Raw genomic sequence first — 12,368 nt, 5'->3', positions numbered from 1 at the left:
AGGTTTATTTATTTATGGATTTATATCTATACTGACTGATCACTGTGCCTGTCCTTGGTTTTAGTACCATCTTTCTTGTGTTTATTATCATTTGCCACATAATTAAAGCAACCTCATACTAAATTTAATGTTAATTTCATATGATGTAAATAATATGAAAAACATATACAAATATGTTGTAACTTTAGCTTGTATAGTTATAATAAAACATTGTTTTGACTCAGTTTGTCCCATGAATTGTCACTATAATCTGATGAACGTGCAACTCGGATTTTAAAATCCATCACTATCATCTGATGTACATATATACAACTTGGATTTTAAGATGTGTAATGCATTTTTAAATTTTTCGGTGAACTATGTAGAATATAATAATCGGGATATCGCATAATCGGGATATCGCAATGTGTATCGTATCGTGGCTCAAGTATCGTGATGCGTATCGTATCGTGAGGTCCTTCCCAATACCCACCCCTAGTCGACACTATCCTTTGATCCGTGTTTTGACTCTTCTTTCTTTGAGCGCATCATAAATGTTCGAGCTGTTCCAGCTCATATATTCTGCACTGTGGCGGTAAACATTGGTCAGTTACAATCTCCTGATTGACAACAGATTAGTGCGTTTGTGTCCCTGTACTAGTTTGAGCGGCTCCATGTGGAACGCTCCTGTCATTATTGAAGTGGGCGGGTTGTGCCTGCGTTTGTAGATCAGCACAGTTAAAAGACCGAAAGAAATGGCACGATTTAGGATTTTTGACATGCACTTATTTGCCCAACTGAGTAAATCTGCCCCTACACGTGTTAAACATAGAAAACAAAAGACAACAACAAACAAAAACTGCTGGGCTGTGATTATTTTAGTCACATTGTATTTGTCTCTGATTATAACCTGATCGGCCTCTATTCAGAGATCCTAGTGATTCCAAAGGTACCAAACCTATTTCCTGCAACCATGTGAGCGCTCACTTTATGCAATATAAAACAAAACTTATAACTTCTTCTGGTTATTTTGTCCAGTTTGAAGCAATACTGTATTCTTTTCTTCAAATATCATTAAAATTCCTTTTCTTTTTTAAAGGAGCATGAGGCAGGATTGAGGCAGGATTTATGAAAAAAATTCGTATACGTTTTAAGTGTTCTAGTAATTAGAGTTGTCCCGATCCGATCACGTGATCGGAAATCGGGGCCGATCACGTGATTGCAGACTCGATCCGGACTCGGACGTTATGAGCCGATCAGGAATCGGATATATATATCAGGGTTTCCGTTGTCCGGTAATTGCCGGACTTTGTCCGGTAAAATATGCCGAAGTCCGGTGAAAATACTCACTGGCGCCGACATCCACGTGTGCGTTGATTTATGGTTCCGCGTCGCACCGACGCAGAGTCTACAGCGTAGGGTTCGCGGCGACGCGCACCCTACGCCAGACCCTACGTTGAAGGCTCTGCGTTGCGCATGCGCGCAGAGCACGCCTGTTTGTTTTGAAGCTGAAGCAGCCCTATGCTATCATGTCTGTTGTGTGGAATTACTTCAGAGTGAACGAGGAGAACAATGCTGTCGCAAACTGTAAGATTTGTCAAATGGGGATTTCGAGGGGTGGCAAGGACAAAGCTGCTTTTAACACCACAAACCTAGTTCTAATGTTGCACTAGTAGTTGTTCTACTTCTAATGTGAAGAAATTTTTTTTATACTGACTTAAGAATGTTCAAGCTGCCTACCTCCTATGTGCTCAGTTTACAGTACACATGTTAAAATATAATAAAAGGGTCATCCTGCATAATTTTCTTTTCTCTTCTTCATTTTTTATTGTTTTATAAAAGTATCGGATCGGGACTCGGTATCGGCAAGTCCTCAAAATCAAAGGACTCGGACTCGGACTCGGGGGCAAAAAAACCTGATCGGGACATCCCTACTAGTAATAATGTCAGATGAAGCGTTCCAAACCAAAAAGAATGAGTCCTCTAGTGTATCTCTCCGTTGCCTTGAACAGGCTGTGTGCTGCAAAATGTGCTGCAATTCCGGACCGGAATTTCCCGCGCTGTCCTGCGGATGTGACGTCACATGACGCTGCATGCGCGTTCTCGGCGGCACACGAGTAAACATTGGATACGCGTTCATGAGTTCATGAGTCATGGAGGCAGCTTCAACTTGAATTGGGACTGAAAACAGATGCTGACATGGCTCATTTCCTACTGACCAGGTAAGATAACATTGTAAGTCATATTTAGAGCTTGATTTGAAAATCACATTACACACGCGCTCCCGTGCCGGCTTCGCTGTTGGCTGCAGGAACCCCGACGGTCGTCGTGGCGCTAACGAGTCTCATTTCTTATTCTTGCCTCATGCTCCTTTAAATTAGGTGACAAACTCTGAGCTCTTGTGAGGATGAGGATTAATGAAATGGAACTATAACCATTTACGAAAATTGCTGCAACCAAACCAGATTTAAAGTTTGAATTCAAAAAGAAAACATGACATGACACCCTTAATTTAGATCAGATTGTCAAAATAATCACAACTGGTGAGATTTTCAGTGGTGTTTCAAACATTTTTCATACTTATTTTGTTTTAAAGAGCATTATCATGTATAGTCTAAACAGAAAAAAACATCTCAACTCGATGATACCAGTGAAGAGTTATAACACATTTACAAACTACTGACAGACATAACAAAGTATAGGAAGTACCACAGTTGGCATACACTGGCATAATAACTTCTACCATATAATGTAGTAACATTAATGAACCAGGGACTTTCAAACATGTGACATTACAGTTGTGTTAAAACTGATCCAATTTTGTCTACATCGTCACACCAGAACCAAAGAGCTGTTTTTCTGCTGGTACAAGGCCACGGATCTTTGTGAGGTATCAAGCAAAGAACAAAATAAAAGATGCAGCAATTCTAACAGCCCTAAGAGCAGCAAGGTAAAGGTACAGCAGACGCTGAGACCCTGAATGAAAGCAGACACTGAAACTCAAACTCAGTCTTGAATTGTCAGAGCTAATTAGCAGCATCACAAAGTGAGTCAGCAGTTTTTTCACGTCAACATCGTTGTGGACGCTAACACGTGCAGTCCACAGACAGCTATGCAGGCAAAAATGCTTTTGTGTCAAGCACCAATTTGCCGTTTGTCAACTTAGTTAAAAAAAATAAAATCAACAACATGGAAACATGAAAAGACTCATTGCATCATTGCTCTTTGCAATTCGTTAACATGAAACAGTCAACTACCGGAGAAACCTTAAGAGGTAAGTTAGCTTAATGAGTTTTGCAGATTGTTGAGTGCATTTTGCATTTTATGGGCGGATAGAAGGGCAAATATCACTTTACATGAAACAAAAAGCTATCTATCTGCTCCTCTTTCTGCAATTAGTCTCCTCCACATTTGTTTTTTATTTCCAGCTCGGCTTTGTGATTCTGCTGGACGTCAACGAGTCTTTAGGTGTTGCAGACTTTTCAGAAAAGCTGAAAGTCTTTCGGATATCCTCCCGTGGTGCAGACGGAGGGGGAGTCTCGCTACGATAGGCGCTACGGCCGGACACCTTCACGCTTTGCACCCGTCGTAGGCTCGTCCCTTGCGGCTTCTCCTCACCGGTGGGAGGTGTGGGGGACGGGATGCCCTGCCTCGCAGAGGATTGTCGACTGAGGAGTGAGGGGCTGCGAGACGGTGTGGAGGGGATGGAGAGGGGTTGGAGCTCCTTTCTGGTCCGGGAAGATGAAGCTACAGTGTTACGGGCAAAGCTGGGGATATCACAGCTGTTCTTTACACTCTGTGTCAGGGAGCTGCTGTTCTCGGAGGAACCTCCGCCTGGAGCCGGGGCTTGGGCCTGGGCGGGGGCCTGGGCGGGGGCCTGGGCTTGAGCCTGGGCTTGAGCCTGCGCTTGGGCCTGGGCAAGGGCTCTCATAGTGGAGCGGCACATCTTCTCCTCAGGCGCAGGCTTGGGGATATTTCTCAGGGGTTTTGCGTTTGGCTTGTGAATGGAAGCTGTCCTCGGCGTTGAATCGCGTGCCCACCTTGAAAGGCTGCCTGTGACTCCGCCCGGCCTCTGCACCGTTGACTCATTGGGAGGCAGACTCGAGTGTCGAGGAGGTCTCGCTGTCTTGTCACTCCTTCCTCTCACCGGGGTGCTCTGATCACGGAGAGGCCGGCGTGTCTCTCCGCCGTCGTGCAATAAGGGCCTCTCTGCTCGCTTGCTGCTACTTGCCCTAATAAGCTTGTTTATAGGCACAACTTTCCGCATTCCCTGGCTCTCGCTGCTGGTCAGCGTTCGCACCCCTCGACCTCCACTGCCTTTGGTCACTTTGTTCTTAGCTGGAGCCGTTTTCTTGCTGGTTCTCTGCGTGTCTTCCTCCACGGGCTGTTTTCCTTCAGCTGTGTCACAGCTGTCCGTGTCCCACTCTTCAGCATTAGCAGGTGGAGCCACATATTCTGCACCCACAGACTTGGACTCTGAAAACTCATTGACTGAAACTGACAAGTCATTGGGTGACATGGAGTCCACATTAGAGGACAAAGAGCTTAGATCTTGCTGGATTTCCTGTTCCTTCCTTCTGTCAGGTCTTAATTGAAGGCCTTCTTTTGTTAGAGACGAGCTTTGGACCTCAGAATAATCCAACGCAACAGAGCAGTCTGTTTCTGTGCAGTCTAATATGTAAAACACTGGTTTCTTATTGGACACGCAGGAATCTAGTGGGAGTGGAGTATCACAGGTTGTTGATGAAATTGTGCTGCAGTCCTCCTCTTCCTTGTCCTTTTCAGACCCTGTCTGTGAGTGAGAATGTACTTTACCTTCCCATTCTGTCTTTTGACCTGCTCTGTTCTCTAAAACGTTTAGAAGGCCGTCCAGACTTTTCGGAGGTGAAGGTCTCTTCTTTTCCAGCTCTGTCACTACAACATCTCCCTGATTGACAAAGCGGTTATGATTGCTGTTGTTGTTTGGACTGGGGAGGTCAAAAGCTCGAGGACCTCGAACTAAAGTATGCTTCTCCACGCTAACATTCATGTGGCCGGTAACTGTTGAGTTAGGAAGATGAGTGGACTTCTGAAAAACACACAAGGGGTGAGGCAGAACACTGCTCTCTGACACTGAGGAGTAATTATTGTTGTGATATGGATCCTCGTCGTTTAGTCCAGAGGAGGAAAACCTTGCCAAGGGACTGATGGGTTCAGATTCTGCATGTGGAGATGTCGCCTCTCTGTTGCAGTCCAGCTCACGGCTGTCGTCGTGGCCTAAATTCCAGGGGGTCGTCCTCCGCTGGACAGGGCGACCCGACCGAGGCAGGCTGTTAAACTTGTAATAGTCGGTAGGACTTCCAGTGCTTCCAAACACCTCCAGGTATCCCTTGAGTTCACGATCTGCTACGGAGGTCATGGTGTGACGGTGGCGGCGGGCGCTCGAGGAGCGTCCAAGATTGCCGTGTGGACTCTGAGACCTCTTTTGGAAGAAGTCTAGAAGGCCTTCTTTAGTGAGCATTTCCACGTCGTTCTCGCTGCTGCTGCGGCCGAATACACCGCTCTGGTCGTCACCTGCTGACCACGCAAAACGTTTCTCCTCCAGTTCCTTTAGGCGCCGCTGTCTGGCTGCTTCTTTCAACTCGCGGTCCGTGTTGTCCTGAGAGACACAGAGACGTGGGGAATTTCAGAGATGCATCTCACATGAACACAAATCCTGCTCTTCCTTTTAAACAGACTCTTTGTAACTGATTCAGTCTTTACCCCGCTGCTGTATCTTTGCTTACAGCAATCAGACCAAACCACAACTTATTAAATTACGTATTATTCATTTGGCTTTTCATATAAACACAAATGGTGATTGATAATGTGATGCATTCATTGTTTCTGACTGTTTCCAGACATTTACTTCTTTTAATGGTGTGTCCAGGTTAGGCATGGGGCGATATACGATATTATCGTATATCGCGATAAAAAACGGCCGCGATACCGTTATCGTGGGGTACTGTAATTATCGCCAAATTTTTTATTTTTTTTAATTTTTTTTTGGTCACACAAGGCTACCAGCCAGGTAGAAGCCAGTGTTATTTTTTTTCATGTATTTTATTAATATTATTTATTATTATTATTTATTTAATATTTTTTCAGAGAGTAGTACAATCCGTGTGCATTTGACTACTGTGGCACTTTATTTTCACTCAATCTTTGTGTTGGCCATGCAGCTTTTGTTTTGTATACTACAGAGCAGTGCCTTTATTTTATTATTTTTCCAGAGAGCCGTACTAAGTAGCAGGCAGCCAGCCACTGTTAAAGTTTCAGAGAGTAATACAATCAGTGTGCATTTGGCTCTACTTTGTCACTTTATTTCTATTTGTCACTTATTTCTTTCGACTCTCAGGGAAGTATTTTCTTACAAAAAAAGAAAGTTCAAATAAGTACCGGTACCGGTACTATAGTTTACACTTTGTAATGCATAACCTCAAGTGTCACTGTGTTGAGAATGATTTGAGAATAAATGTTCTGAAGGAACCAGTTGATCCACGGTTAGTGTTTTTCCTTGCATTTTAAGAATTTTATAAGCGACGCGCTAATATCGTGATAATACCGTAATCGTGATATTTTTGTCCACTAATATCGTGTTATGAAATTTTCATATCGTCCCATGCCTAGTCCAGGTCATGACGATGTGTTGGTTGAGGTGACTGCTAAGTGACTCCAAGTGCCAAACTGACCTTAACTGCTTTCTTGAATTTGATGCAGAAGTCTTGAAAGATGCGGAAACACTCATCCAGCTTGAAGGTGTCCTTGTCTTCGCAAAAAAAATCAATGAGAGAGTTCCCCTCTTTACGCAGATCCAGCCTGCGTCTCTTTAGGTCCTGAAGTGTCTGCGCTGAGCTCTGAGACAAGACATCAAACACACATGTGCCCTTCTTTTTTAGCGACCCACTTTTATCACAGTAATTATCTGTGGCAATTGAATCAGCAGCTTCAGAGGTGCAACGTGCCCTGGATCCAGCTTTCTACGTGTGTTTCTGAGTGTATAATGTGTTACATAACTGCTACTTCACCTGCAGAAAGGGCTCCAGCTGCTGCAATAACCCCTCGTCTCCTTGAACCTTCTCCTCCAACGACTTGATACGAACATATAAGGAGGAAAACTCCATCTCGATGTTTTCCACTGAAATTCTACATGAAAACAGCAGATAAATCAGGGAACACAAACTTGTCATAGTTAATGAATTTAAATTGACGACACAGCTGACTGCAAATCATCAATATTTTCCTGAATGCATTGTTAGAATCTTAAATATCCACGCAAGACCGATGGGAGGTACTGTATCCCCCCGAGAAACGGGGAGGAGTATTCTTGGTTCTGTGGTGCAGGAGCTGCACTGACATCAAGCAGACGTGACCTTGTGAAGCTGACAGAGCCTGACAGAGTCACGCCGAGCTGTACGCATCATTCCCATAGCGCTGCACTTAAGATAGATGTAAGCTTGGGTAATGACGCCAGACTTTGCTGTGTCCATGGAGATAAAAAACCTGCACCGTCACTCTAACTGATAATTTAGCCCTGCAGTAACTGAGTCTCGACCATTGCAGGTTACTGCTAGGGGAGGAATGTGTCCATTCAAGTAGCTGAAAAGATCATCAAAGAAAACTGTATAATGATGGTGCAATATTTCAGTCACTTAAATGCACTAACATGCAACAGTTTAGATGAAGTACCTGGTGTTAAAGGGGATTTCTTATGAAGAAAATTCACTTTTTTGCACTTGTGAGCATGTTTTCAAATGTGCAAAGAAAATAAAATGGATGTCTAAAGTAACTTTTACTGTATCTCAACAACTTTGAGATTACACAACCCTGACTCATCGTTTGGAACCACCCAACACTGAAAATATATCATTCAGTGAATGGTTCAGGCTCGCAGGGTACTGTGATGTCACAGACTAAGATGAGAATCGATTTACCCAGCTTTGGCATCTTTAGCTCCACCTGATTTCATATCCTGCTGCCTTTACTAAACCTTGGAAAAGGGTAGTGCAAAACTGTGCGGATTTCAAAAGAACCCGAAGGGAGCTGTTGTGCTGTATCCTCGTGGTGTTTTGACCAAAACGGGTCACAGACATTTTAAAAGGACCTCAGGAAAACTTTTTCATTTAACATGGTCAATAGCTTTTTGGGACATCCTAAATTACTGTACATTAATGAGATATAGTCAAATCCCGCATGGACTCTTCTTTGCACATCTGTTATGGCATTATTCAAGTTGAAACATCTTGTCTCGTGGAAGCTAAGAGCTCCACTATGTTATGCAACTGTGTTTTGATTGTATTCTTCTGTTGTTAGTCACTTTGGAAGAAAGGGTCTGCTAAATGTAATGTAAAAAGTAGGTAGTCTTCCTCTTGTTGCTTCGCTGTGAGCGTGCAGTCGGTCATGCAGAGCTTGTTTGGTGAAAATAGTTAACTGCTGGGCTGCCGCGGGTCTAAACAATGACATCAGAGCACCGAGCGCTACCTCAATACAGTCGCTAAAAGATTCAAGAAGATGCCGATGTTTTCATTAAATTCTCAGATGAGACTTGGGCGCATTCTTCCAAGTTATCTGAATATAACACTATCTTTCAAATAACAGTTTCATGTTTATATTCATCGTAAATGCACGCTTGGAGTTTTCACCTGGCTTACCTGGCTGCACTTTGCACATCCTGAATTTTCTCTGGAAACTTGAGCAGCATTTCATCTTTCTTTTTCGCCTCCTGCGTGAAAGGATGTTACACAATTTACCTTCAGATGTTTGGTGTTGTACAAGGTAAGGTGGAAGTCCCGCCTTGCTAAAAGACTACACTGATTTATCTATTTTTTTCAGTTATGTAATGGTTTGGTCGGACAGTCTTGGCTCTTTGCCGTTTCCTGTCTCCATCTGCTGTCCACCTGGCCTTCCTTTATTCGCAGTGGAGGGACTTTGCTTTTTTTTCAAGCATCATCCCTGTGAAAGATGTCTCTTTGTGTGACTGAATGATCAATATTTCTTGCTTTTTACTTTAGTACTTGATGTTTTGTCCAGTTAAGCTACTGAAGTAGACATTTCCATCATGAAATACAAACTGTCTACAATGCAGGAGGATACTAAAACCTGTGCAGTATTAGGGTACATTAATGTATAATTTAAGAATATCCCTGGTTATTTAACTAATGTTTCTTCTTCTACGACTGTATAATGAGTGTGATTGTGAGTGTTGAACTAAGAATAGAAATATCTTACATCTATGTAACAGTGTTCAGATTGGGTAAAACAGGTGGAGTCAGACAGAAAATCTGGGACTTCAAGTGATAGCACAAGGGACAGGAGCACATTTAATAAAGATAACCTACTACTAGCAACAGAGTCCCCCTTAAAACGTGCATACACCTGACTGAGTTACAATAAAAACATACAGTGACTGTACAGAACTTTGTCTTTGCTGATGCCTCGTTTTACTGTGTTGTATAAAATATGCATTAAAGAAGCAAAACTCCACCCACCATAGCAACAAAATGAAGCAGGTTCATCCCTGGCTTGTTGGCCTTGGTGTCAGCCAGTGAGAGGAGAGATGACAGTTTAAATCCCACAGCGTTTCCTGCGTAGCCACCCTTTGACCAGAAGCAAATTTGAGAGAGGTAAAAGTGACACAGCTATTATTAATGAATAAGGCTGAAAACAGATGTGTTCTTGTCCTGATGCAGTTTGTTCCTCTGCAAAAAGGATCTCAGTTGGTATATCTGCTTATCTGTTGTGTATCTACAGTATGAGGAGTCATTTCCTCAATAAGGGTAAATGGGATCACGGCGGAAGGCCGCAGCCAGACTTAGACAAACTGGAATACAGTTGTATCCAGTTTTAGTATAAAATACAGAATAATCCCAGCCTTATGATTAAAGCATGATGGACATAAATGTGGTGTTGAAGTTTTACAGCTCATACGGCATTCATGATGTTTCCAGCCTGCAGCACCAGATGAAGGATGGCATGAAGCTCCTCACAGCCCATCAGCTCTACAAGAACAGATCAATATAAACCTGATTAGTGATGCCAGAGCCAATCACAATGACTAAACATTAAACACTATTTTATTTTCATCATATTCATTTTCAAAGTGTTATCCAACGGCATTCACAATGTTTCCGTACAGATTCATCAGTGGTTCTATAAGAGTCCTTTATCTTTTACATCATCTTTACTTTTAGTGCTAACAGTAAGGGTGAATGTTAGTTTTAATTGAAATTGTATAATAAAAGATTCAATTAAGTGTCTCATGCAGTGCTTAGCTGATTGCCCTGCAATGCAGAGAAAAGGTCAAGGTACTGTCGAGGAGAGTTTTAAGAAATATCCAACACAGCACAAAGAGGCAAGTCTGTGTGACTCAGCTAAAACGACGCAGTGGTTGGAAAAGATGTTTGATAACTTTTTCTGGTTGGCTCTTAAATATCAAGATAATGTTTGAGGAGATACTTATTCTCTCTGTTCTCACTGTGAGAATGTGTATGTAATATTTTACTGTTAATGCAGTTAAGTGTCACAAAAACTGAATATCCAAAGCTGTGATACATAATAGTGAGAACTTGCTTGGAAGAAAAAGCACAGAAACTGTCAACTGAAATAAACAAGAAAAAGAAGATTTTGGAATAATTTCCAATAAATTTCATAATTTAAGTCTAAAATACAAAACAGAACAAACAGGACTTCTTTTTCCATTCTGTCCCTACATGGCTGCGCTTTTGTTAAGCACCTCTTACGGCTCAAATTTCTGGGTCACCTATCTGAACGATAGTGTGTGTGTGCTTTTGTTTGTGGGTAGGGGAGACAGTGTGTCATTACCTTTAGTGGCAACGCGGACAACATCGATCTCGCGGCTCATCACGGCACAGGAAGGGAAGAACTCTCCTCGGAGGACCATGGCTTCGATACGAACATCAAACCTGTCAGACAAAGCAGAGGGTTCAAATAAAATGACAGAACACAGCTGATCCCCTTATTTAACAAGTCATAGGTTCTTGTCACTGTTTTGAAGTCATACAGTCCATGTTTCATGACTGTCAATAATACAACAGTGAGCTCAGTTGTCTTTACAAAACACTACTTACACTAAACCCAATTAGCTCATTCCTTGTAATTAAGGGATTCATAGGCACATTTCCATTACCCCTAGATTTATGCAAAACCAAATATAAAAGAAGAAACCCTGTAATGGAAATGGCAGTAATTTGAAAAAACTCCCAAATATCGAATAAACCTTTTTACGCTTCTAGTTGCCCTGTAACGCTACTTAATCATTATACATTACATAGTTTGTTGCCTCTGACATCCACTGCCTTCATCATCTGGCTAGTTTCTCAACAGCGGTGGCGGCAATCGCAGTTTATCAAAAGGGAAAGATGTTTAAGTCCAATTTCTTCAACGATGAGATTTTCTTTTTCGTAGTTTTCAAGAAATGTCTTGCAGGGCAAGATACATGGAGCTATACTTATTCGGAAAAAAGCGATAAATGTAAACACAGACCCCCTTTCACCGCTACCTTTATCAAACTTTCAGAGATTTGATTTTCTTTGGTGCAAAAGCGTAATGGAAACGCAGCTTCTGACGTATAGATAGGAAAAAAATAGGATTTACCAGCAACAGCTCTATCACAATTACTCCTAGGCAGTAAGGGAAGCCACATCCTTTTAACCCCCTATTTTTACATGCGTTAAAATGTTTTGTATCATTATTTAAATTATAGGATGCAGGACTCTTGCTTCTTTCATTTTAATCGATGAATGCTTCACTGTATGCACTCAATCTGCGATACTTCTCCATGAAAACCACTGGAGTAATTGCGTCCTCCAAATTATACCACTGTCTTCTTATTATATATTTTCGCTTTATATCATTCACACCACATGCTGTTGGTAATTTTCAAGAAGCCCCTCGGGGCTTTGCAGAAAATTGGCTTCAAAAGTGCATTTTTCTAATTACAACAAAATATAAAAACATCTCTTCTTATTAGTGAAATGAACAAGTCAGGATTGGAGTATTTGAAATTTTCACACAAAACCACAAACGTCTGTACTACGCAGAGCATTTCAGAATAAACCCTCCATCCTCCATTTACCGCTAAACTGCTGACTTCACATTCCCCTTTGCTTTAAAACTCGACCGCACAGTGAGTAACTACTGAAATCAACGTACCGTGGTACCTGGATTAAGAGGAACATAAAGGAATCAACCAGTGTCAGCTTGTCTGGATCCCCTTTAAACGTCTGAAGTTTCTTGATCTGCAGAGAAAATAAAGAGAAAAAGGAAGTTCAGCAGGATCTGTTGTTTTTAAACCACATAAACTGTCTTTGATCATCATTCATGTTATTCATACTTTTATACAAGCAACCCAG

The 12,368-nt window shown here is 42.1% G+C and overlaps 1 protein-coding gene across 1 annotated transcript in view; it reads right to left on the bottom strand.

The window, feature by feature from the left end:
* Positions 1-2,392: 2,392 nt before the first annotated feature.
* Positions 2,393-12,368, bottom strand: part of fhdc1 (FH2 domain containing 1) — a 32,778-nt gene continuing 22,802 nt past the window's right edge. The window contains exons 5-12 of the mRNA XM_061730943.1: positions 12,169-12,254; positions 10,819-10,919; positions 9,925-9,995; positions 9,486-9,593; positions 8,649-8,719; positions 7,026-7,143; positions 6,690-6,854; positions 2,393-5,617 (exon numbers count right to left, since the gene is read on the bottom strand). Coding sequence (XP_061586927.1) covers positions 3,398-5,617; positions 6,690-6,854; positions 7,026-7,143; positions 8,649-8,719; positions 9,486-9,593; positions 9,925-9,995; positions 10,819-10,919; positions 12,169-12,254 — 2,940 coding nt within the window. The 3' untranslated portion in view covers positions 2,393-3,397. The remainder of the gene's footprint in view (positions 5,618-6,689; positions 6,855-7,025; positions 7,144-8,648; positions 8,720-9,485; positions 9,594-9,924; positions 9,996-10,818; positions 10,920-12,168; positions 12,255-12,368) is intronic.

The sequence above is a fragment of the Cololabis saira genome, chromosome 1 (genome assembly GCF_033807715.1).
Source record: "Cololabis saira isolate AMF1-May2022 chromosome 1, fColSai1.1, whole genome shotgun sequence".
NCBI classification, from domain to species: Eukaryota; Metazoa; Chordata; class Actinopteri; order Beloniformes; family Belonidae; genus Cololabis; species Cololabis saira.
The sequence above is the reverse complement of the archived record's forward strand: the minus strand, read 5'-3'. Positions and strand labels throughout refer to the sequence as shown.